At 50.2% G+C, this 20,999-nt stretch overlaps 2 protein-coding genes across 4 annotated transcripts; one reads left to right on the forward strand and one right to left on the reverse strand.

Moving 5' to 3' along the window:
* Window positions 1-1,307: 1,307 nt before the first annotated feature.
* On the reverse strand, window positions 1,308-15,071 carry WDR93 (WD repeat domain 93). 3 transcript variants are annotated; one of them, XM_075431875.1, is made up of 17 exons: window positions 15,000-15,071; window positions 13,654-13,962; window positions 12,653-12,848; window positions 12,069-12,133; window positions 11,748-11,826; window positions 10,751-10,878; window positions 10,160-10,198; window positions 9,177-9,264; window positions 8,379-8,562; window positions 8,104-8,174; window positions 7,568-7,654; window positions 7,115-7,246; window positions 6,330-6,546; window positions 5,565-5,625; window positions 3,992-4,148; window positions 3,664-3,844; window positions 1,308-1,830 (listed from the first exon to the last, which is right to left on the reverse strand). In XM_075431875.1, the coding sequence occupies exons 1-17, from the start codon at window positions 15,048-15,050 to the stop codon at window positions 1,713-1,715; spliced, it is 2,163 nt and encodes a 720-aa protein (XP_075287990.1). In that variant the 5' UTR covers window positions 15,051-15,071; the 3' UTR covers window positions 1,308-1,712. The 3 variants fall into 3 exon arrangements, with proteins under 3 accessions (XP_075287990.1, XP_075287988.1, XP_075287991.1); XM_075431873.1 differs by having other exon boundaries at window positions 13,615-13,962; XM_075431876.1 differs by lacking the exon at window positions 15,000-15,071 and adding an exon at window positions 14,239-14,480 and having other exon boundaries at window positions 13,615-13,962.
* On the forward strand, window positions 14,632-19,998 carry PEX11A (peroxisomal biogenesis factor 11 alpha). Its single transcript, XM_075431877.1, has 3 exons — window positions 14,632-14,753; window positions 15,034-15,149; window positions 16,724-19,998. Exons 1-3 carry the CDS (start codon window positions 14,698-14,700, stop codon window positions 17,287-17,289), a joined length of 738 nt encoding a protein of 245 aa, XP_075287992.1. The 5' UTR covers window positions 14,632-14,697; the 3' UTR covers window positions 17,290-19,998.
* Window positions 19,999-20,999: the final 1,001 nt, after the last annotated feature.

Below are 20,999 nucleotides of genomic sequence, written 5' to 3' on the forward strand. Positions count from 1 at the left end.
GCAAAACCAGGCATCTGAAACTGTGAAACAAGTGGAATGCTTCTCCCCTTCCCTACCTCCACAAAAGACTGTCTGACTTTATTTCCAGAGGATGAGCTGAGACCTCTCGTCAAAACTCAATCCAAAACAAGACAACTTGCTATGAAAAAGTGAAATGGGACCTTGGCATGGGAGTGCCTACATAGCTCAGTCTGTGCTGAACCCCTGGCACCCTGCATTGATGCTTTGCTGAACCTTGGGGGAGTCATGAGAGGGAGATCTGGAAAAATTACAGCTCACCCATGCACACTGATTGGAGTGGTTGCTGGCAGATTTGTCAGATTCTTTGTGGATTAGGCAGTCATTCTGGAAGCAGGATCAGTTGTAAAAAGACTCAGGCTTTCTTGTGGATTTTATGCTCAAGAAAGCATATGTTTGCTATGCTCAAAAACGGATAGTTTGGTTCACCTCACCTAAAGCCCCTCAAGTTCCCGAGGGCCCCTGACTGCCTGAAGAGCAACAAAGATGCCCAGTGCAAAATGTAGTTGTGCTGTCAGCCCCCGACTGAGCAAGTAAACTCTGCAGCTAACACCTAGATGCTGCCAGTCTCCCATGGGACTCAGGCCTGAAAATACTGACCAGTGAAAGACTGACTGGGGAGCCTGCACAGTTTTTTACCCTGTCTGTCAACTATACAAGGCCGGCTACTAACTTAATACACTTCTGGAGAAAGAAATAAATACGTGGATGCTTGGCCTTGCATTGCCCCTGCTAGTTCTTTGTCCCGTATTGCTTGTAGGAGGGATGCTTCAGCTTTTTATGGCCTCTGACCAACGTGCTGGCCATGCTCCTGGACTGTCTTTGTCTCAACGCAGCCCCGATTTCTCGAAACACCCCAGCTCTGTCCTGCTCCTCAATGACATCAGTTCTTGGCTCAGTTCTAGCCTGACCTTAACCTAGAGAGCTTGTCTGCACATTTCCAGGCTGCAGTCCCTAAGCAGTCTTGTCCCAAAGCTGCCTGATTTGAAGTCAAAAGAAACAGCTAGACTGGGGAACAGCCTAGTGCAGGCCTCACACACTCTGCAGGGTCACTGCTGCTTGGCCCTGCTGTGCTCTGGAGGATGCCACTTTCATGGCTGCTTTGCTGCCTGGTCTGAAAAGACCAGGTCTCTCGCTAAGCACAAGGATGCTGCTGCCTGACTATCTGGGTCAGAGCAGAAGACGAGACACATCAGTGAGCCCCAGCAACAGAAGGACAGAACATCAGAGTCTGGTAAGATGCCAGTCCTGTGAAGAATAAGAGACATTTACTGGAGAAAAGGCTTTATTAAGGAGGGACATTGTAACATACCATATTGCTCTAATGCTCCAGGTCTCCGGGAGGACTCGGACATCCAGCACAAATCTTTAGCTGAACCACACGGATGCTGGGCCTGTCAGCTCAGTGAGAGGCCTTTCCTACCTCGAGATTCTTCCATCAGCAGCGTTTATCTCTGATGAGGAGGGGCTGAGCCCTGCTGGAACAGGTTGAGGGTTAAGTAAGGGGAGAGGCAGGGCGCAGATCCTTGGGGCTCAGCAGAGGCGGGCAAGCAGCTATTTCGGATGGCAAATTGCCCCAGGCTAGAAAGCAGCAGGCTGGAAGTGAATAGAGTCGCTGGCAAAATATCAGTGCTGGATCACAGGTCTGCAGGATTGTGATAGAGCAGAGCCTGGCCTTCAGGATGCAAGGCTGACTACGGCTTCTTCTGTCCCTTCACTTTCTGTCTCTCCTTGTCCATGGCAGCTGCTTGTGCCTGCAGCCGACTCCAGTACTCGGGCAACTCCTCCCTGAGTCCCAGCAGGCTCTGCTGCCTAACAAGGGGAGAAAAGGGTGGTTAAAACAGTCCCTGCCATTCCCCTGGTGCTCAGACAACCTCAGCCTTGTCCCCCCAAGGCTCCCTGGGGCTCACCACAAATTAAGCAGTTCAGACTTCTTGTGTCCAAAAAATCTCAGTGATTCCCTCATGCCACTCAGCACCCAAGTTTACTGCTCTTGACAGCAATGACCTCCATATTTCTCTTTGCCTGTTAGCCTCTGTAGACGCAGGTCTCACTGCAGTTATGCTTGCTCTCCTCTGGCTTCAGCTCTCAGTACCCAGGGAGAAAGGTACCCCTAGAGGTGATGCTTCCCGATTTTTCTGGTGTAAGGCAGACAAGAGTCTCTTCTAGAGCTTTATGAGCAGGAGGGACAGAACTGGTGGCTGATAGCATAGGATGAACTTTTCTGCTCTTAACTAGCCTGACAACACCACAGGATTCACCCTGGAGACAAGGAATTAGGGAAGGCTACCAGGTAATATGTGCTGTAAGGTCATACCTGCACCCACCTATTCCATTTCAAATTGGAGAATTAAGGCATAGTGAAAAGAACAAACAATATAATTGACACAGTCTAGAGCCAGGTTCCCAAAAGAAGTAATTAAAGGACAATGTCACCCAATAAGAGATGTCACATTGCCATCTAGTGACAGCAGGAACTCAATGCATCAGCTAAGCTCTGACTGCAACCTCGGCCTGAGGGTGCTGGGGACCTTCTCAAAGCAAATGTGGCTGAACATAAGCCAGCAGTGTGCCCAGGTGGCCAAGAAGGCCAACGGCATCCTGGCTTGTATTAGTAATAGCGTGGCCTACAAGATTAGGGAAGTAATCGTGTCCCTGTACTCGGCACTGGTGAGGCCACACCTCGAGTGCTGTGTTCAGTTTTGAGCCCCTCACTACAAGAAGGACATTGAGGTGCTGCAGCGTGTCCAGAGAAGGGCAGCGAGGCTGGTGAGGGATCTGGAGAACAAGTCTGATGAGGAGCGGCTGAGGGAACTGGGGCTGTTTAGTCTGGAGAAGAGGAGGCTGAGGGGAGACCTTATCGCTCTCTACAACTACGTGAAAGGAGGACTGTAGTGAGGTGGGTGTTGGTCTCTTCTCCCAAGTAACTAGCGATAGGACAAGAGGAAATAGCCTCAAGTCGCATCAGGGGAGGTTTAGATCGGATATTAGGAAAAAAATCTTTACTGAAAGAGTGGTCAAGCACTGCCCAGGGAAGTGATGGAGTCACCATCTCTGGAGGTGTTCAAAAAACGTGTAGACGTGGCACTTCTGGACATGGTTTAGCAGGCATGGTGGTGGTGGGGTGACGGTTGGACTTGATGATCTTAGAGGTCTTTTCCAACTTTAACGATTCTATGATTCTATGAGAAACCTCCAACACAAATCTGCTTAAACATCAAATGACCCTAGGATTAGAGGGGAGGAGCAAGGTGTCAAGAGATCCGAGTTCTGTCTGGCTATGGGGTCAAAAGGAAAACACAGACACTGAAGTGAGGATCATATTCCCTGACAAGCTTGCACAACCTGTGTTGCACAAAAGCACATTAGAACTAGCTCACCTTCTCTGCCTGGGATGACAAGACTGCCCCAGGCATCTTGACTTACAGCTGTTGTTCTAGGAAGGACAAAAGGGAGAGGAGGAAGGGTTCTGGGTGGCTGTCAGGGATCCACCTACGTGAACATCAACCTTACCGAGACATAAATCTGTCACAGCACACAGAAGAACCCAGAAGCCTCAGGGTGAGACCTTGTATAGACCCAAGCAACACCACAGCTTACAATAATGCGGGTGCACTTACCTATGCGGCAGAAGGAGAACCTTACCTATCACGTAAGAAAATGCTACATCTCTCAACCAATGGCAGGTTCTGCAAGGATCTGAGAGGCAAATCTGGTTCCTTTGGGAAAGCTTCCTTCAGTGGATAGGAGTTGAAGTCAAAAAGGAAGATGGTGCTGTGACTGGCTGTGCTCTGTGCCAATGCATCTTCTTGCTGCTGCTTATCTCCTAGACAGAAACAAGAATAGTGCTTTTTTTTTTTTTTTTTTTTTTTTGTATCAGGAGCCATCCAACAGGAAGAACTATCAAGGATCAGTGCACAGCTGAATGCATCCAGTGCCCATGTATCTAAGACCACTCCAAGGTGCTACCCACCTCGAAGCAGCAAGCACAAATTCGCACTATCCACTATGAACACTGGCTGCCAAGGGGATGCTACAGCATGGGTAGGTGGAGTACTGAAGCAGTAAACAATCTGCGATGTGGCAGTGTTCATCAGGGACACTGTGCCATCCCAGGAGAAGACCAGGGCCTGAAACAGCAAGGTGACACTTAGAAACCGATGTAAAATAAGTGAAAGACATTTCCTGGCAAGCACATGGAATGACATTCAGGACTTCACATCCCCAACTACGATGCTGTTCTCTTTGCCTGTCCAGTAGCCATAGGGCCACAGCCAGTCAATCACACAGAATCACAGAATGGTAGGGGTTGGAAGGGAGCTCTGTGGGTCATCTAGTCCAACCCTCCTGCCGAAGCAGGGTCACCTACAGCAGGCTGCACAGGACCTTGTCCAGGTGGGTCTTGAATATCTCCAGAGAAGGAGACTCCACAACCTCCCTGGGCAGCCCGTTCCAGGGCTCCATCACCCTCAGAGGGAAGAAGTTCTTCCTCACGTTCAGACGGAACTTTCTGTGCCTCAGTTTGTGCCCATTGCCCCTTGTCCTGTCATTGGGCACCACTGAAAAGAGCTTGGCCCCATCCTCCTGACACCCACCCTTGACATATTTATAAGCATTTATTAGGCCCCATTGCAGCCTTCTCTTCTTCAGGCTGAACAAGCCCAGCTCCCTCAGCCTCCCCTCGTAGGAGAGATGTTCCAGTCCCCTCACCATCCTTGTAGCCCTCTGCTGGACTCTCTCCAGTAGCTCCTCATCTTTCTTGAACTGGGGAGCCCAGAACTGGACAGAGTACTCCAGATGAGGCCTCACCAGGGCAGTGTAGAGGGGAAGGAGAACCTCCCTCGTCCTGCTGGCCACACTCTTCTTGATGCACCCCAGGATCCCATTGGCCTTCTTGGCAGTCAGGGCACACTGCTGGCTCATGGTTAACCTGTCGTCCACCAGGACACCCAGGTCCCTCTCCACATGGACTGGAGTTGCAGCAGGTTGGGATTGGAAAAGGTCAGCGGGGCAGGTTAGAAATGAACTGGATGCAGCCTTCTCTGTGGCTGGCTTGGCAAGCAGCTTCTAGTCCTTTTCTCCCCATGCCTGAAAAAATTTCTGAGGCCACTTGAAAGGCCTGGCTGGACTTGCACTTGTAACTTCTCATTACCATAATGCCCTCTCATATTTGACCCTGATGCCTGAAGCTTCATGGCTGAACCCTCTCATCTTTGCAGTTGGACCTGTCCACATGCAGAGGGCCTCCAGTGCCTCTCCCCTCAGTGGTCAATTAGAAGACATGGCTGCAAGGGGATACTGAGAAGATCATGGAAAAGAAATGCTTTGAGAACGACCGGCTACACACAGACCTGTAACTGGTACAGGAAGTCCCCACACTAAAAATAGCTGGAGGCCAGGAAAGGATGTGATGACAGTACCATATCTGATTGCCCTGTTCTTTATCTTCTAGGCATCACATCACAGCCATTACTGGAAACAGGATCCTAGGCCAGATGGACCTGTGTTCTCACCCAGTTGTTAAGAGAGCTGGCAGTAATACTCACTGCACCGGGGAATGCCAGGACAGGCACCACCGCGCTGACAGCAAGATTTGGATCTTCAGGCCTGTAAAACAGACTCAGACTTATGCCATCGTTTCACGTACCTGGCATGTACTGAGAGGCTGTGATAATAACAATGGCAGTTTATGGCACATGGGCTGCCATAAAGTTCCAGCCACAATCCTCCCTCTGGAGACAAAGCCTGCCTCCTCCCGGGCAGGAACCCCCAAGGCCCATCGCTGTGCAAACCTGCCTAGGGACTATGTTGGAGATACAATTCCCCTGCCTGCCATGGGGGCATGAAACCATACCCTGCAGAGCAGCAGCTTCCCCAGAGTTGACCCTTCTCCTCAAACCAAGGGGATAAGTGAGCATAAAATTTATAGAAAGAGGCAAGAAATGCTTATTCTGACTTTTAGGGGAAGCTTTTCTGGCAAGGGCAGAAGAGAGAAGAAAAAATTCCTCTGGGTACCTGGAGAGACACAGCTAGTTGAACATCAGCACTGGAGCCGTGTTACAAGCACTGCTGTTCTGGTGCATAGAAGAACCCAAAAACACCCCTAATTCCAGCATAACTGTTGGATTTTAGTACTGGAACCGACTCCTAGCAAAACCACACTTGCTGCTGACAGCAGCACAGCAGAGATATCTGGGTAAAAGCAGTAAAAAACTCTTTACTCCACAGAAATCGGGGGCTCCCTGCTGGACTTGACCACTGTACCACATGGTTTCTTTGGCTGGAGAGAGGTCTATCAGAGTTTACCTCACCTGTCTGCCAGGAGCGTGATGCTGGACTTCCCGGCCATGGGTGCTTTCACCAAGTAGAAAGAGCTGTCTGTACACAGCACTAGAAGTTGCACAACAGAACAGGGAGGATCTGTACCAGGACAAGGTGTCTCATTGCTGGCAGCTGCAGAACTCCACAAGAAGTGGATACTGCGGATGAGACGTTCCTCTAGAATGGCAGTCACAGACAGTGGGTATCCTGGGGAAGCATGGCAAAAAAAAAAAAAGGAAAAAAAAAAAAAAAGACAGCCGTTTAGGAAGAAAAAGGAACTGGCAATTTATCCAGGGAAAGCTTAGCTTGGACTGTGGCCTGCTCAGAGGCAACAGCCACCAGAACAATCCTGATGGCAGAAGATTCTTCTGCCAGAAGAATCCCTGCATCATGGCAGGATGATACTAGCACTGATGGCAGCCTGGAGTGTGATGCCACAACAGCCTCAAAGATGACCTGAGGGTGCAGTGGCCAAGCAGTGACTGTCACTGTCTCACAGCCTTGGTGCAAGACGGCCATCAGTCCTCGCCACAGCAGTTCACAGCCCCTGCACTACTGTGGACGAGAACGATTCTGCAGGGGCTAGGGCAGTCACGCTGCACTGGCAACTTCTAGCCAAGCGTCTGATGAATAGGCAAGTCCAAACTATTTTCAGGTTTGTTTGTAAACTCACTGCCAGTCCCTCGTTCACAGCAAACCAGAGCCTCAAACTCCTACGGAAGGGAGCAATTTATCCACAGTGGTCCCAATACACAGTCTGAAAGGGCAAGCTCACCTAGGTGCATATCCCAAACAGCTATTGATGCATCTTCACATGCCAGTGCCAGGTACCTGGAGCAGGAACTGACAGCTGAGTGTGCAATTAGAGCTGCACATGGCCACACAACATCAGGTTTTGGATCAGAGTCTAAACAGAAGGACATGAAAAGAGACAACTGTAAGAAGGTGCAGAGCATTCTCCCCTATGGTACTAGCATCCAGTTTCCCAATAAAACCTGCACCATTCCACGGTCTTCTGCCAGAGTAGCTTCACTAAAAGTACTGCCAGCCTGTGCAACACGGAGCCCCACAAACCAAATGCCAGTCTAACCCACAAGATACGAGGCAGTTCTCCTCCCCGTTCCTCACTGCCCTGAATCATGAAGAACTGGCTGAATGACAGGCACTGGCCACTGAAGACTCCCACTCGCCACAGAGTGCTCTGCTAGAGAAAGCAAGACTTTCTTACCCGCTTTCTCCTTGAGTGGACGGTTAAGTAAGTAAAAGCAGAGATTGTGGCTTCCATTCCAGTGCACACTGATGCCAGCTGGAACATCTGGTACAGAGAAGAGGATGACAAAAGAGAGAAGGAGACTGGGGACAAAGAAAGGAACAATCCAGGACACCAAAACACCATTAGAAAGCTCTCATTAGAGCTCTCTCAGTTTCCCTGACAGGACTTACAGAAACTCTGCTCACACAGAAACTAAACCAGAGCAAACTTTCCTCTCGTTTGCTATTTTATCTTGCCTATGTGCCCCCTCATCAGTTTTGGTATTTTGAGGGGGGGGTGGGGGGGTGGTTGCTTTTTTTTTTGACTATGGAGCTAAGTTTGTTTGACTCTATGTCAGTAACTGACTTATAAGTCTTAGGGCTGACAGTTTTATCCAGGCTTATGTCCTTGGAGATGGAATGTATATAGTGAACCCAAGCCAGAGCCATTGAGCTCAATGTCATGCAACGATGTGCTTCATAGGTTAACAGTTTTTTGCCCATTTGGATTACCTGGCTGTACTCTCATTTCAGGTCCCACCTGTAGGATCCGGCTAGGCAGGAGAAAATGAAAAGTAGCATGTCTGAAAAAAAGGAAGAAATATATGTAAAATAAAGACTTTGATAAGTAGGCACCACTGCAACCAGACCTGGAATGGCTCTAGCCCCCTGCCCGGAAGCCTTGCGGTGAAGGAGGCAAAGGTAAGACAGAGGCTTCCATCTTCACTTGGAAAGTGCCCTGTGTGGATGTCTCATGGACTGAAATCCTGGCTACTGCTCCCACTCACCTGGGGATCTCATCTTTGCTCTCTCTCTCACCCTCGGCCTCCAGATACTCCCGATAAGTCCTGCGGAAGATTGCTTCCTGCTGCTCCCACTGGGACTCCTTGATTAGGTGATTGTACCCCAAGCCAAGCATGCTGCCATCATCCACTTTCTTCAAAGCATCCAAAGGGCTTTTAAAACTACTGCCTGGATCGGGAACAAATAGAGAAAAGGCACAGCCCTGGAGGAGCAGACACCATGGAGCGGCTCAGAGGCACTTTGACCATCCCTCCTTCAGGGTGGCGTGGTCTTGAAGAGGGACGCACTGCATCTTCTGTAGGACTTTCCATATCGCTAGCCCATTTTCCAGTCTCTAAATGCAGGGACTAGGGCAAGTCATCCTAGCTCACCTTGCCTTTCTGTGGCATTCTCCCTGACAGTGTCTCAGCATAAGGTCTGCCCCCTCCTTATCCTCAGCATTTTCCTATTAATCCAGGACTCAGAGTGATGAACTAGGGGTGCTGCCAGGTTGCTGGGATCTAGGAAACAACCTCCTCCTGCTTCAGCGACAACAAAGCTGAAGGCGTATGACACCCACTTCGAGACATACTGAAGTATTTTGTGCTAACAAAGGTCACATGTGAGATGGTTGGGTAAGTAGAAATTCATACTACAGGATTAGATGTAACTACAAAGACAGGTCAGAAAGGACCAGAGAGCACGCTACTGAAACTTTCTGACCTGTTCTGTAGTCATAAGGGCCATGATTCCTTTGCCACCTGACGGAGGCTGCAGGTTGAAAGGACAGAATCAGTCCTGACCTGTAATGGGTTTGGGTGGCTTCACTTTCAGCAGCAGCACTGGGAGACTCAGCTTTGCATCAGCTTTGTTTGCAGACACAGGAGACTCCTGCAACAGAAAAATGTCAACCTGAGAACTGTGTTGTGCCCTATGCTGTTCAGATTTCATCTGTTCCTAGGAATCAAATGCTTCCTAAAGGAAGTGTATGAAAAGCTTGGCTGACACTGCCTAGGAGATACTGGTTTTATGTTCATTTTTCAAGCCAAAACACAGAAGCTTGAGGGAGGTCACTACTTTCTCAACATTACAAAGGATGTCCTGCCCAGACACCTCCTGTCTTCATGCCCTAAATAACCTCCACTTCTGATTTTACTAATCTCTCTGAACTACTCTTGTTGCAGCACAGACCTGGACGGGGCACAGCAAGGCTCAGAAAAAAGTATAACAAAAAAAAAAAAGCATGAGGACTAAAGGTTGCATAGTGCTGTCAAATGCAAGAACCAGCTTTTACTTCAGAGAGCCCAGGACTGGAGGAGGTCACATATGTCCTTGGCTGGGAATGGATAAACCTAACAGGGGACTAGCACCAGCGCGTCCCCACCACCCCCCCCACTCCCTACATACATTGACATTTGGCTAAACAGAAAAGGTCTGGCTAAATAATCAATCATGTCTGAGAAGGAGGAAGCAGGAACTTGGGTACTTTACATGGAATCAGCAAAGAGGGAATGCCTGGGTGTTTGCTTTTGGCTTGGACAAGTCAGGGGTGATGTTTTCCCTGAAGACAGGGCTGAGAAGCAGCTCCCTCTTAAAGGGCCAAGAAAGCACCTGCTGAAGGAGGAGGGAAATGTTATGAGGCAGGTATCACAGAGGGTTAGCTGGAGGTGCTGGGCAGAAGGTGCCTGTGTGTTGAGAGGTGAAAGAGTTGCAGGAGATGGTTAAGTACTGATTCAGCATTTAAAATTCCCCATAACAGCTCAGGACATTCATTGAAGCCAGTTACCGTCTCTGCAGAGCCATCTCCACACAGCTCCAGACTTTTCTGCCAAAGAACCAGAGGTGGCAGTGGTTAGTGCAAACAGGCAGAGACCCTGCCCTGCTCGAGCAGGCTCAGTGACCCCACCAGGCTCCTCTCGTAGGTCGCCTAAAACACGAACCCAAGCTGAGGACCAGACTCCTGAGTGGAGGTATCAGGCCTGATTCCCACCCCTCTTCACCTTCCCCCAGTAACACACAGGAGATGCCCAGTGCAAATGCCCTTACATAGGGCCTCCTCAGATGGGGCAATACTGCTGGGAAAGGAGCTGCCAGCTTCAGGGAGGGGCAGCAGGAATGCTCGCCCTGGGACCAAGGGAACCTCATCGGAAAGTCTGTCTTGGGAGGGTAAATATGTCCCAATAACACAAAGGCCTTGTGAAATGTGGGATGGGCAGCTGTAGCAGCTGCAGAGACATATACACCATCCCCCAGGCCGACAGACTTGTTCAGCCTCTGTCTTGCTGTCCCTGTCTGCAGGAGCAAGGCTTGGGGAAAGACCTGTAGGCAAAAGACTAGAAGAAAAAATAGCACAGTGGGAGATGGAACTGTTTTGTACCGCAGATGTCCAGCTTGACCTCCTCTCCCTGCAAGCCAGCCCTGCTGCAGCTCCCGGGATCTTTTCCATCTCCTTCAGCCAGGAATCCTTAGGCAATCGGTAGATCTCCAGCCAAGCTTTTGTGCTGTCTGCATTGGGAAACCATGTTGAGCAATTGGAAATGAGGAGAAAAGGTCTTTCAAGCAAGCAGCCTCTGTTATCTCACATCCTTAGAAGAAGATCTGGATATTTTTTGAAATATAAAATCCCCGTAAACTCCATGCAGCCCACCTTTCCTCCCACTTAAGGCTTGACATGCTTGACTAAGACTAACATCTCAGCCACCAGCTCAAACCCTTGAGGTCCCACATCCACCAAAGAAATTCCATGAAGCGACTCAGTCAAAGAATTTGATCTGTAGCCTCTGAGGTAAAGTAGAAAGTGAGACATGGTCTCACACTGTTTCTCTGTGGATGCTACATATCTCATTCTCGGCTTACGTCCAGGCAGATTCCACCAAACATGGATCCAGAAAAACAGCTAGCAGCAAACAGGTTGACAAAGGAAGCTGCCATGAAACAGAAGAATGCTGTAGCAAGGAGTTTGTTGTAGTGTTTATAGAGACAGTCTCCATGCTGTCTGGCTTATGTCTGCAAAGAAAATTCTTCAGGTCTATGTATTTCCAGTGTAAAAGTGAGCCATAGCAAACAAGACGAAGAACTGAGTTCTGTGCTTCTGGAGAGAAGAGGGAAACCTGCACTGAGCCTTCTGGGAGTTGGGAACTGCACTGATCAGTTCCAGAGGGCTCACTTTTAGGATCAGTGCTGATCCAGACCTGGCCTTTTGGAGAGGACAGGGAGTAGCAGGAGCAGGTCTCTAAGCTGGAGGGGGGACTGGGAGGGTTAGGAACAAGATCCCTGGGAACCCAGAACACTCTGAGTGTTTTAAAAGCATTGCTGCTGGCCCCTGTGCAAGAACACAACAGTCGTCACCCAATACACCATGTTCCTGCACTTGCCTTGCAGCAGGACTCCCGCGTAATCACCTCCCTGGGACAGCACCACCTCCACACAAGTAGTTCGCTTGCTGATGTCCTCCTGCCAAAGAAAAATGGGCTGGCATCAAAGCCAGAACACTGATTCAGAGCGCTCCGTGGCCTTGCGCAGTTCTCAACAGGGTGAAGGCCAGACTGATTGCTGGAAGAACAGGAATAAACATTAGGCAGCACTCTTGGAGTGCTGCTGCCCATGACAGAAATTCCTGAGGGCAATTAGTACTCCTCATGATTGATTACTTACCAGCCTTTGCCCAGTGTCTATGGAATTAACTCAGTACTTACCAGTTCATTTAGGATTTTAACGAGTAGGAAGCTTTCCTCGTGAAAGCAGAAGAGCCAGACAAGCCCTGGAACAGAAATACAAAAGTAACAGTAGTAGTAGGAGAAAAGGGAACAGATGGTAGCCATGCTCTTGGGAGATGGCTGTTACAAGATCTGCAGGAGAGTGAGCAGGACTACATTTTTTCCTGGGCTCAAGGAAGAATATCCCACTGCTTCCAGCACTAAACTTTTGCTGGCTTCCTTATGCCAGCATGGGCAGCAGGTCATACCTAGCAACAGTTCTTTCTGTCTGGTCCAAGGTGCCCCCAAAATTTACTGCACTTCACTCTTAGCTCTGTCCCTACCTCTGCTGCTCCAGAGAGGATACCAAACCCACACCCTCTACTAATCACAAGGCCCCAGGGCCATCCTGCCACCTTACAACCTGTTATCTAACACCCTCTTCTGCAGGGCTTTCTAGGAAATCTGTCAGCCATTCTAACGTTCCTCCTGATTTAGCACTCTTCCATAATGCAGCTGCCAACTCCTCAGCTCCAGAGCACAGCCACCCCCAGTTAGGTGAAGAAAATCCACGTCACACTAACCCATTTCATCCACAGCAAGCAGGACATGGCACTCGTTCCCCAAATCCGAAGCATGGATGGCACAAATCTCTGTCCTGACCGCTTCCCAAGCACAGACCTCCTTACAGTCAGACACCTTGAAGGTGGCCAGACCCACGGACAGACCGACAAAGACGTATTTTCCAGACACTGCAAGGCAATTGGCTCTTCCAGTTACCTACCAAGAAAGGGAAAAGATGAGTGTACCCAACCGCTTCCCCAGTGGAGGATACATCAGCCATACTAGTGATATACTCCTAGCTTCTCACCAACAGAAAATGCCACTTTATTCTACAAGAGAAAAACCTTTGCACAAGCTTTCATCAGAAGAGCAGGGAAGGGGCTCTCATCTGTGTTACAGAGATCATTCTGTGTTGGGACTGTGAAAGTTTGCTCCCACCTTTCCCCTTCCAATAAATAGAGGGGGCTTTAAAGGCCCAGAACTTGGGAGCACTCAGCCCTCCCACTGCTAACACAGAGCTGAGACGGGATGCTGAGTTCCTCCGGGCAATCACAGAACACCAGCAGACGCCAGCGCGTACTCCTGGACACCTCCACGTAACGATGGGGAAGGCAGCACTGCCCCACTGCTCACAGGGGTCCCGTCAGGGTATTCACCGTAACACAGAGCTGAGTTTGCTCATTTTTATGCTACTGACTAATTACCCTCTCGGCAAACAAGGGTGGAGCCAGCCTGAGAAGCAGAAGGTGAATTTAGGGCTGTTTAATATCTGCTTCTCTTTTCAGAGAGGTGTGATAAATGGGTGGGAAGCAGAACCTGTCCGACAAGCTTAGAAGCTGCAGCCTTTTGAAGTGAATCAGTGAGATGGTGGTGGATTCGGAGGAAGGTGATGAACAGAAGAACTTAAAATCAGCTGAATGGGTAGTCTATAGAAAAACTGCTACCAAGATTAATGCTATCTCTGCTGGGAGGAGCTCTATACCTGGAATTCAGCTGTTGGAAAGCATTTTGTGGGCTGCACCTTTAGTTTTCGTGCTTCTCGGAGCATCTCCCTTCTCTCAATGATTTCCATAGCATTCTCAAAAGCCAGCGTCACCAGTTTGTTGATCATCCTGAAGGGCTGAGGCAACGCATCACGCTTTCGATCGGGATCCTGCAGGAAGAAATCTCCCTCGTCATCCTTTAGCCAGTCCTTTTCAGATGGTGGAGGAATCTCCAGGGGATGCTTCCGGGCGTACGCAGCCATGGTTCTGTCCTTCCAGGTGGAAAACGCAGCACAGATGCCGGGAGCACAGCAGACGCAGAAGAACGAGGAACCGTGCAGTGTGTACTTTCATGAGGTAGGGGGGGGGAGGACGGGGGGCGACAAGAAAAATGTAATTAATGATCTCCGAGAGGAAAGGGGGGTGCTTTCAGTACAGACAGCCAGAGCCACCCTGTTCTGCAGAGCTCACTCCTACTTGCCGCGTCGCCTCTGGGGCGCGGGGTTTTGTCCTACTCGGGGAGCGTCGGCCGCACGATGGCCGCAGGCTGCCTACGCGGCAACGGGGCACGAAAGCTTCGGCACGAGTTAGTGTAGGAACCACGGCAAAGCATTCAAACATACTTGCTTGTTCTTCACGAAGAGACTTCTTCGGCCTGGACAACAGCCTGACGGTTAATGAGGAAAGGGGGTGACTTCAGTGGAAGTCACAAACTCCGTTTCCAAGCCACCGGCTGCTTTCCGAGCTCCCCCCCGGGAGCCGAGGCAGCTCACGGCGGGCCCACCCCCACCGCCGTCCCCCCGCACGGCGGCTTAACCCCGAAGCGGGCGCCGGGAGGCCGGGCCGGGCCGGGCCGGGCGGCGGTTACCGGGGCAGCCGCGCCCGGGGGGAGCCTTTAGCGGGGACACCGGCCTCGCTGTTGACGGTCGCCGTGGCAACGGCGCGGCGCGGCCGGCCGGGAACGCGCGCCGGAGCGGAGGGTTCCCCCGGCGGGGCGGGGCCCGGGCGCCGCGGGGCGGGGCGGAGCGGAGCGACGTCCCCCGCACACCTCCCGCGGCTGCCGGTCCCCCGCCGCCGCCGCCATGGAGGGCTTCGTGGACTTCACCAACCGCAGCCAGGGCCGCGACCAGCTCTTCCGGTGAGTGCGGGGCCGGGCGGCCTCCCCAGGCCGGCCTGGGGGCTCAGGCCGCCGGGCAGCGGCCGCTCGGGGTGCTGGGCCCCTCACGCACCCCCCCCCCGCCCGGTGCCCCCAGCCCCGCTCCGGCCGCCCCCCAGGCCGGGCTTGGGCCCCTTCCCCGGGGTCCAGCTGGCCCTGGCGCCGTGAGGGGGCGAGGGGCGACCCGCACTGCCCGGCCGCCATGCCCACGCCAGCTCCGTGTCTCACCTCTGTGCCCTTCTCCTCGTTTTTGCCGTTCCAGAGCCGCTCAGTACACATGCATGTTGCTTAGCTATTTAATAGAGCGTAAGGCTGAGAAAGAGAAGCTGGTAATGAAACTCAAGCAGTTGGAATCGAGCATGAGCTCGGGCCGGAAAAGTAAGTACCTGCTGTCGTCTGGGGAGATCAGTGCCTCCTCCCTTGCTGCTGCCAGCGAAACAGCTCCTGGCCGGACGTTTCCTGCACTTCACCTGCTCTGAGCCGCAAAACCTCTTTTACTACATTCACAAAATTGCCAGGAGACCTCATCCTTGCCTTGGCTTGCCAGGCTATCTAGCCTTACCTAGGGCCAGAGAGACATTTCTGCCTTCCCCAGCCTCCTCCCCGATCAGGCAATCGGAGTTGTCGCTGGGCGAACTAGAGAAATAAGTTAACTGTCCGCTGTGGCTGCAGAGATCAGGTTGTCATCTCTGTTGAAGGCCACACCACAGAGTTACGATGCAAGGCTGGCTTACTGCGCTCTCGTTAGTCCTGCCAGCTGATGCGTTGTGGCGGCCCAACGTTAAAGATCAGCATCCCAGTAAAATCACCTCTGAAGGATCATCTTTCAATATGGCTTCCCTCTTTGCTTATTAATTTTCATTAGCATCTATACTCTACTAAATCATATACCCTTCCATACTTTTCTCATCTCTAACCGTGTGCATCACTTCATTCTCTGCCACAGTTGCAGCCATTATGGCTGTGCTGCTGCTGTGGTTGTACTGCTTGCTTTCGGGTTGATCTTACACCTACTTATCAATTGCTCAATCCTGGAGCAACCTCGGTACATGAGGCAAATAGTCTCATTTAATGTGTTATCATGGACTTGTTTTATTATTCCAGTTAGCTCCAGAGTACAGTAATCGCTAGCAGAGAGGCCAGTGGTTTATCAGCATAGCCATAATTCTCTGGCTTTTGCTGAACAAATCTCTCATAGACATCAGGCCTAAATTCAGGACTCTTGCAGATCCACTAAGCTTGGGTGCTGCCAACATCTGTCACTGTGACAGTGCAGCAGGTTTTGAAAAGTATTTTACATGATACTGCATTAACATTCACAGGGCAAAACCTAAACTGTGCGGCGGATGGAGTCAGGCTTGCCGTATATTAGAGCTTGAAATGGAATATGCTGTTCCTGTCTGCAGGGAGCTACGTGTACCTCTGAGAAATTCTTGGCTGAGGAGGGACTGGGGTCTCAGTGTGCTGGGCACCTGAATCACCAGCCTTCACAGAAGCTTAGGAAAGGCGTAGCTCGTGGTTGCAGCAGAGTTGGTGCAGTGACATCTGTCCACAGAGTTAGGTGAAGCCCAGTGCAGCGTACCGCTGAAACTGGAGGCTCTGTTTGTGTCGCTTTTTTGCCAACTCTGACTTGCTCAGAGCAGTTGACGATGCTGGTCCGGAGGGCACCCGGGTGCTGAGAACGGAGCGGCGGGAGAAGGCTGCAAGTCCTGGCTATGGAAAAAAAACCTTTGTGTAGGTCCTGGGCTGCTGCAGAGCAGAAACCCCTTTCCTCGTTCAGACTAGCTTCTCACACTGTGAGAAGAAAATGCTTAAGTGTACAAAAGCCCCAGGCCCAGTGAGTTTTTTAAAAGTACATGTGGACGGTGACACGCTGAGCTGTCCTGCGCAGGGCTGTCTCTCTGGTGGTGGTAGAGGCCAGGCCATGCTAACCTTTGTGGGGTTTCTTGCAGTGTTCAGACTGGGCAACATGGTACACGCCTTGGTAGCAGCCAGGAGAACAACACAGCTGCCAGACGCAGTTCCTCGCTTCTGCCTGACAGCCTCCAACCTGACGCGTGCCCTCTACTTCGTCTGCGATGCGGTCCTGTGGCTGAAGAGCGTTGGGCTCCAACCTGACATCGATAAGCCAAAGTGGCGGAATTGGGCTACCAAGTGTTACTACTTTTCACTCCTGATGAATCTGGCCAGGGACTGGTACGAGATCTCCTGGAGGCTGGAACAAGCTGTACAGGAAGAAAAGACAAAGAAGAATTCCTGCTGGGATGAACACAACCAGGAACTAAACTGCCTGAAATGTGACGGTTTACACGGTTTTCTCCTCCAGGTGTTTCAGATACTGAAAAAGCATCCTCCATTGCTGCTGGACTTGGTGAAGAATCTCTGCGATCTCTCAGGTCCTTTGGATACGCTAGGGATCTACAAGACCAACCCAGGAGTGATTGGTTTCTGTGGCGTCCTCTCCTCGCTGGTGGGGATCCTCACCTTAGCAAGCCCACACCTGAAGCTGAAACAGTGACATGAAAGGAGCTGCACAGCATGCAGCGAGCCAACAGCTTTGATCCTCTGGTTGATAGCTTTTTATCCTCCGTATGGCACTTTTGAAATGAACATGTCTCACAGTAAGCTCAAGATTATTTTTGTCCTCTGAATAAGCGAATTCTACCCTTTTTCCTTCCCTGTGTCTTTGCAGATGAGCTTGGTGCCATGACATACTCCCTGATGGGGCGGAGATGGCAGAAGGCAGAGGAATATTTAACAAACAGAAACAGGACTTGGAACATGGCTGCTAGATAAGGAAATACTGGTCTTCGTATGTTTTCATACAGGGTTGTGAAATAGCTGCATGGACAATTGTAACAGGTTTATGACTCATAACTAATCATGTTTACACTGGAAAGCTGGAATTCGCCAATCAAAGGTTCCTACAGTCAGATTTGCTATAGTGGGCTCAGGCAAGCTAGGAGCTGTGGTTAAAATGGCCTGAAGTCACGTAGGAGTGTTCAGATGCATTTGGGTTGATGGATTCTTTCATCTGTAGGCAGTGGTTTGAATGCAGTGTGATGGCGACTGAAGAGTGCTGTGATCTGACCTTCCCATGATCTGTGAGACGTGCACTGGTGACGCTGGGTCTGTGGTCTAGTGAGTGCAGACGTGTGTCCCAGGAAATCAGCACTTTCTTCTTTTTCTGGAAAGAAGACCGTTGGCCATCGAGTCTGACTTCTCCAGCAGGCCATGGCTGAGGGTTGTGGTGAAGGACAGCGTGGGGGAGAAGCTTGTCTGAGTGCTGGTGATGCTGTGATTTGTGGGGAACTGGGTTCCCAAAGCTGTGAATCTGGAACCACTCAGAAGCACTGAATTTCCCAGTACACACACACCTTAACTCCCAAACCCCTGTAGTTCCGAGTGCAACAATTTTGCATTAATCATATTGTGATAAGGAGCTTGTTTTGCTGTTTTAATTTTATGTGAAAAATTCCAGTATAATAAGGAGCTTTGGAACCTGCAGTTAAGGAGAGAAGCCTGGCTCAGAGCTCTCTGAGTCAGAAAAACTGCAAGGGTGTGTTTCTAGTTGTGTAAGCTCCCGGAGGGAAGGGAATGGAGTTAGTCGTGATAGTATCAGAATCCCCTATGAGAAGAAAAGCTTATTACTGGATTTGGGCATGCATGGTTTAGATTTTCCCATCTGGTCCTCGCTATCCTCCCTTCTCATGACCACAAGATTTCTTGTGCGTTCCCTCACTGGTTGAATGGGTTCTACCATTTGAAAGTGCCTTACGTTTGCCCTGCAACTGCGTTGTTGCTCATGGCCTGCCTCGCTTTGCAGGATTGCCTGGCCGTGTCATCTACGTCAAAGGAGAAATGCTCTGTCCAGTTGTCTAACAAGTGTAGGGCATGTAGTCTTTGTTGCTCTTGACTTTGCAGAGTACCAGGTCTGACACCATCTAAGAAAAGTATAGGAGATGAAATTATCATTTTTCCTTCACCAGACTTAGGCCTGTGTGTTCTGCTACGTTCTGGTGCAAGGGCTCCTTGTTTAATCTATCAGGACATGTGAGCAAAGACTCCTCTAACCTGGACCAAGGTACTCTTATTGTTTCTGATACTGCCTGAAAACAGAAATTAAAAGGTGCTGGTCTCCTTTATTAAAAGGCAAAGGCTGTGCAGTTGAGTAGGCCCCGTAAGGCAGTGCCCCAGTTTACCTGAAGTCATTGTGGTTGGGCTTGGAATTACTTCCAGTTTGAATCTGAAGTGTTACCCTGCCAGTGAAGTGTTTGAATAAAGAGGTTGCTGAGCAGGATAATTAAGTGTGCTTGAAGACCAGATGTGGCCTGCAGCAGCTCTTCTTTTGAATATGGAAATGAATACCATTATAAGCAGAGCGTACTGGCAGTTCAGACCATAATGGAGCATTACCTATGGGATATGTTGTCTTCAAGGGCTTCCTCTCCTTTTTAACAATGGAATTTTTTTTGTTTCTTTCCTCCATTTGCCTTTCAACTCCTGGCAGTGTGGGGCCCATCCCTCCCTGGGTCAGATTTGATCATTATCCCTGTGTGTAGCAACAGCTGTAAGGAAGGAGGAGGAGTCTCGATAATCTGGCAGCAGAGGTTTGGCCACCTCTGGTTTACAGAATTTTGTCTTCTTGCAAAAAGAAACGCATTTTTAATTCCTCTCAGGGGAGCTCTCGGATACAAAATACTTCTTTCACTGGTTTGCGAACTGATTTCTCTTTTTCTCTTGTACTTTGTTAGGTAAAGGGAAATGGATTAATGTAGCGATGTGGCCCCCAGCCAGCTACACCTCCCTGTGCCCTGCGGAGGGAGAAGGGTGGGTTTTTCACTTGTGCCAGGCGAACGCTGGGCAGAGCCGTGAGCCAGGCTTTGATGTTTCTCCTGTAGGGACTGGCGTGGATTAGCAAGTACAGACTTAAATGTGGGAGATGGGGCAGTGAATTTTCAGCCTTTCTCAGCCTTACCTGTCCCGTTCTACATGATGTGGTTAGAGACTACAGGAGTAACTCTTTTTACTTGATGTTAAGCACTAATACTTGCCTTCTGCTCCCCAGCTGGAGGTTAGCAATTTAATGTGCCTTAACGTAATGTGACTGAAGCCATAGAATCATGATCAAATGGAGAAAACCCTTTTAGTGCCTTTTTTTTGGTATTGATTTCTAATACAGCAGTTGGAATAAGGACAGCTGTTTGAATACAAGCAATAAACTGAGATAAGTGTGACACCGTGTCAGTGTGTGTAACTTTAAAGCTGGGGACAAGGAGGCATCCTCCCTCCCATCTCTGAATTTTATGAAGGATGATACTGTTAAGGAGGCATTGCCTATAGCTGTGCTTGGGTTATAGAGCTTTCCTTTTGCAGCAGCAAGGTGCCAGCCAGATTCGTCAGGCTCATTTACAATCCCCATTTCAGCTGAAAAAACACGAAGAAGTAGCTATGTGAGTTCCAGGTAAAACTGCATGTATGACCTGCCCTGAAGCAAAAGGACCTTTTGAGCATTGCCATCAGTTGGCCCGGAGTACCAGCGGGGAGAGCTGGAGCCTTCTGCCCAGGCACCGCTCCAGCCAAAGGCACAGGTGCTCCTACATTGTAGTGTCTTGCAAACAGCCTTTCATCTGGGTGGGTCTTGGTGTCGCCGGGCAAATCGCTGCAGCTGCTGAAGGACAAATGCCACTTCAGGGCAGGGAGCGAAGGGTAACATCTCCAGCTGAGATGGCGAGGGATGGAGCCAGGATAACCATTAAAACCGAGCTTACTGTTAGCTCCTGTCCCCTGCAGGAAGAGCCTTGCGAACCTGGAAGCTCCAAAATGTCAGTTCCTGAACAATGTATAAAGCATTGCTTTCAGCAGCGATTGAGCAAGAGTTTCCTTCTGAATTGCTGGTCTCATACACATTTCGTGATGGAAAGTTAACAAGAGAGCGGTCTGTGGGAGAGGTGCAAAGTAATCTTCTACTCTCCTTGCAGACAAGGCCTTTCTAATGTTACGACTGTGCTTGGCATGGTATTTCAAGAAATGCATGAGCTATTGGGGATTCCCAGGTGAGCAGCAAGAACAATCAAAGGCCTGAAAACCAACATCTCCAGGGACGGACCAAATGAGCCGGTTCTGTAGCGGAAAGGTGACTGGGGAAGGGTGTGAGAAGTCTTCAAGTGTCTAAAAGGTTGACTGCCAAGAGGAAGGCAATGAATCAGTCTCTATATCTGTCCAGGA

Source organism: Opisthocomus hoazin, chromosome 10, assembly GCF_030867145.1.
Source record: "Opisthocomus hoazin isolate bOpiHoa1 chromosome 10, bOpiHoa1.hap1, whole genome shotgun sequence".
Taxonomy (NCBI): Eukaryota; Metazoa; Chordata; class Aves; order Opisthocomiformes; family Opisthocomidae; genus Opisthocomus; species Opisthocomus hoazin.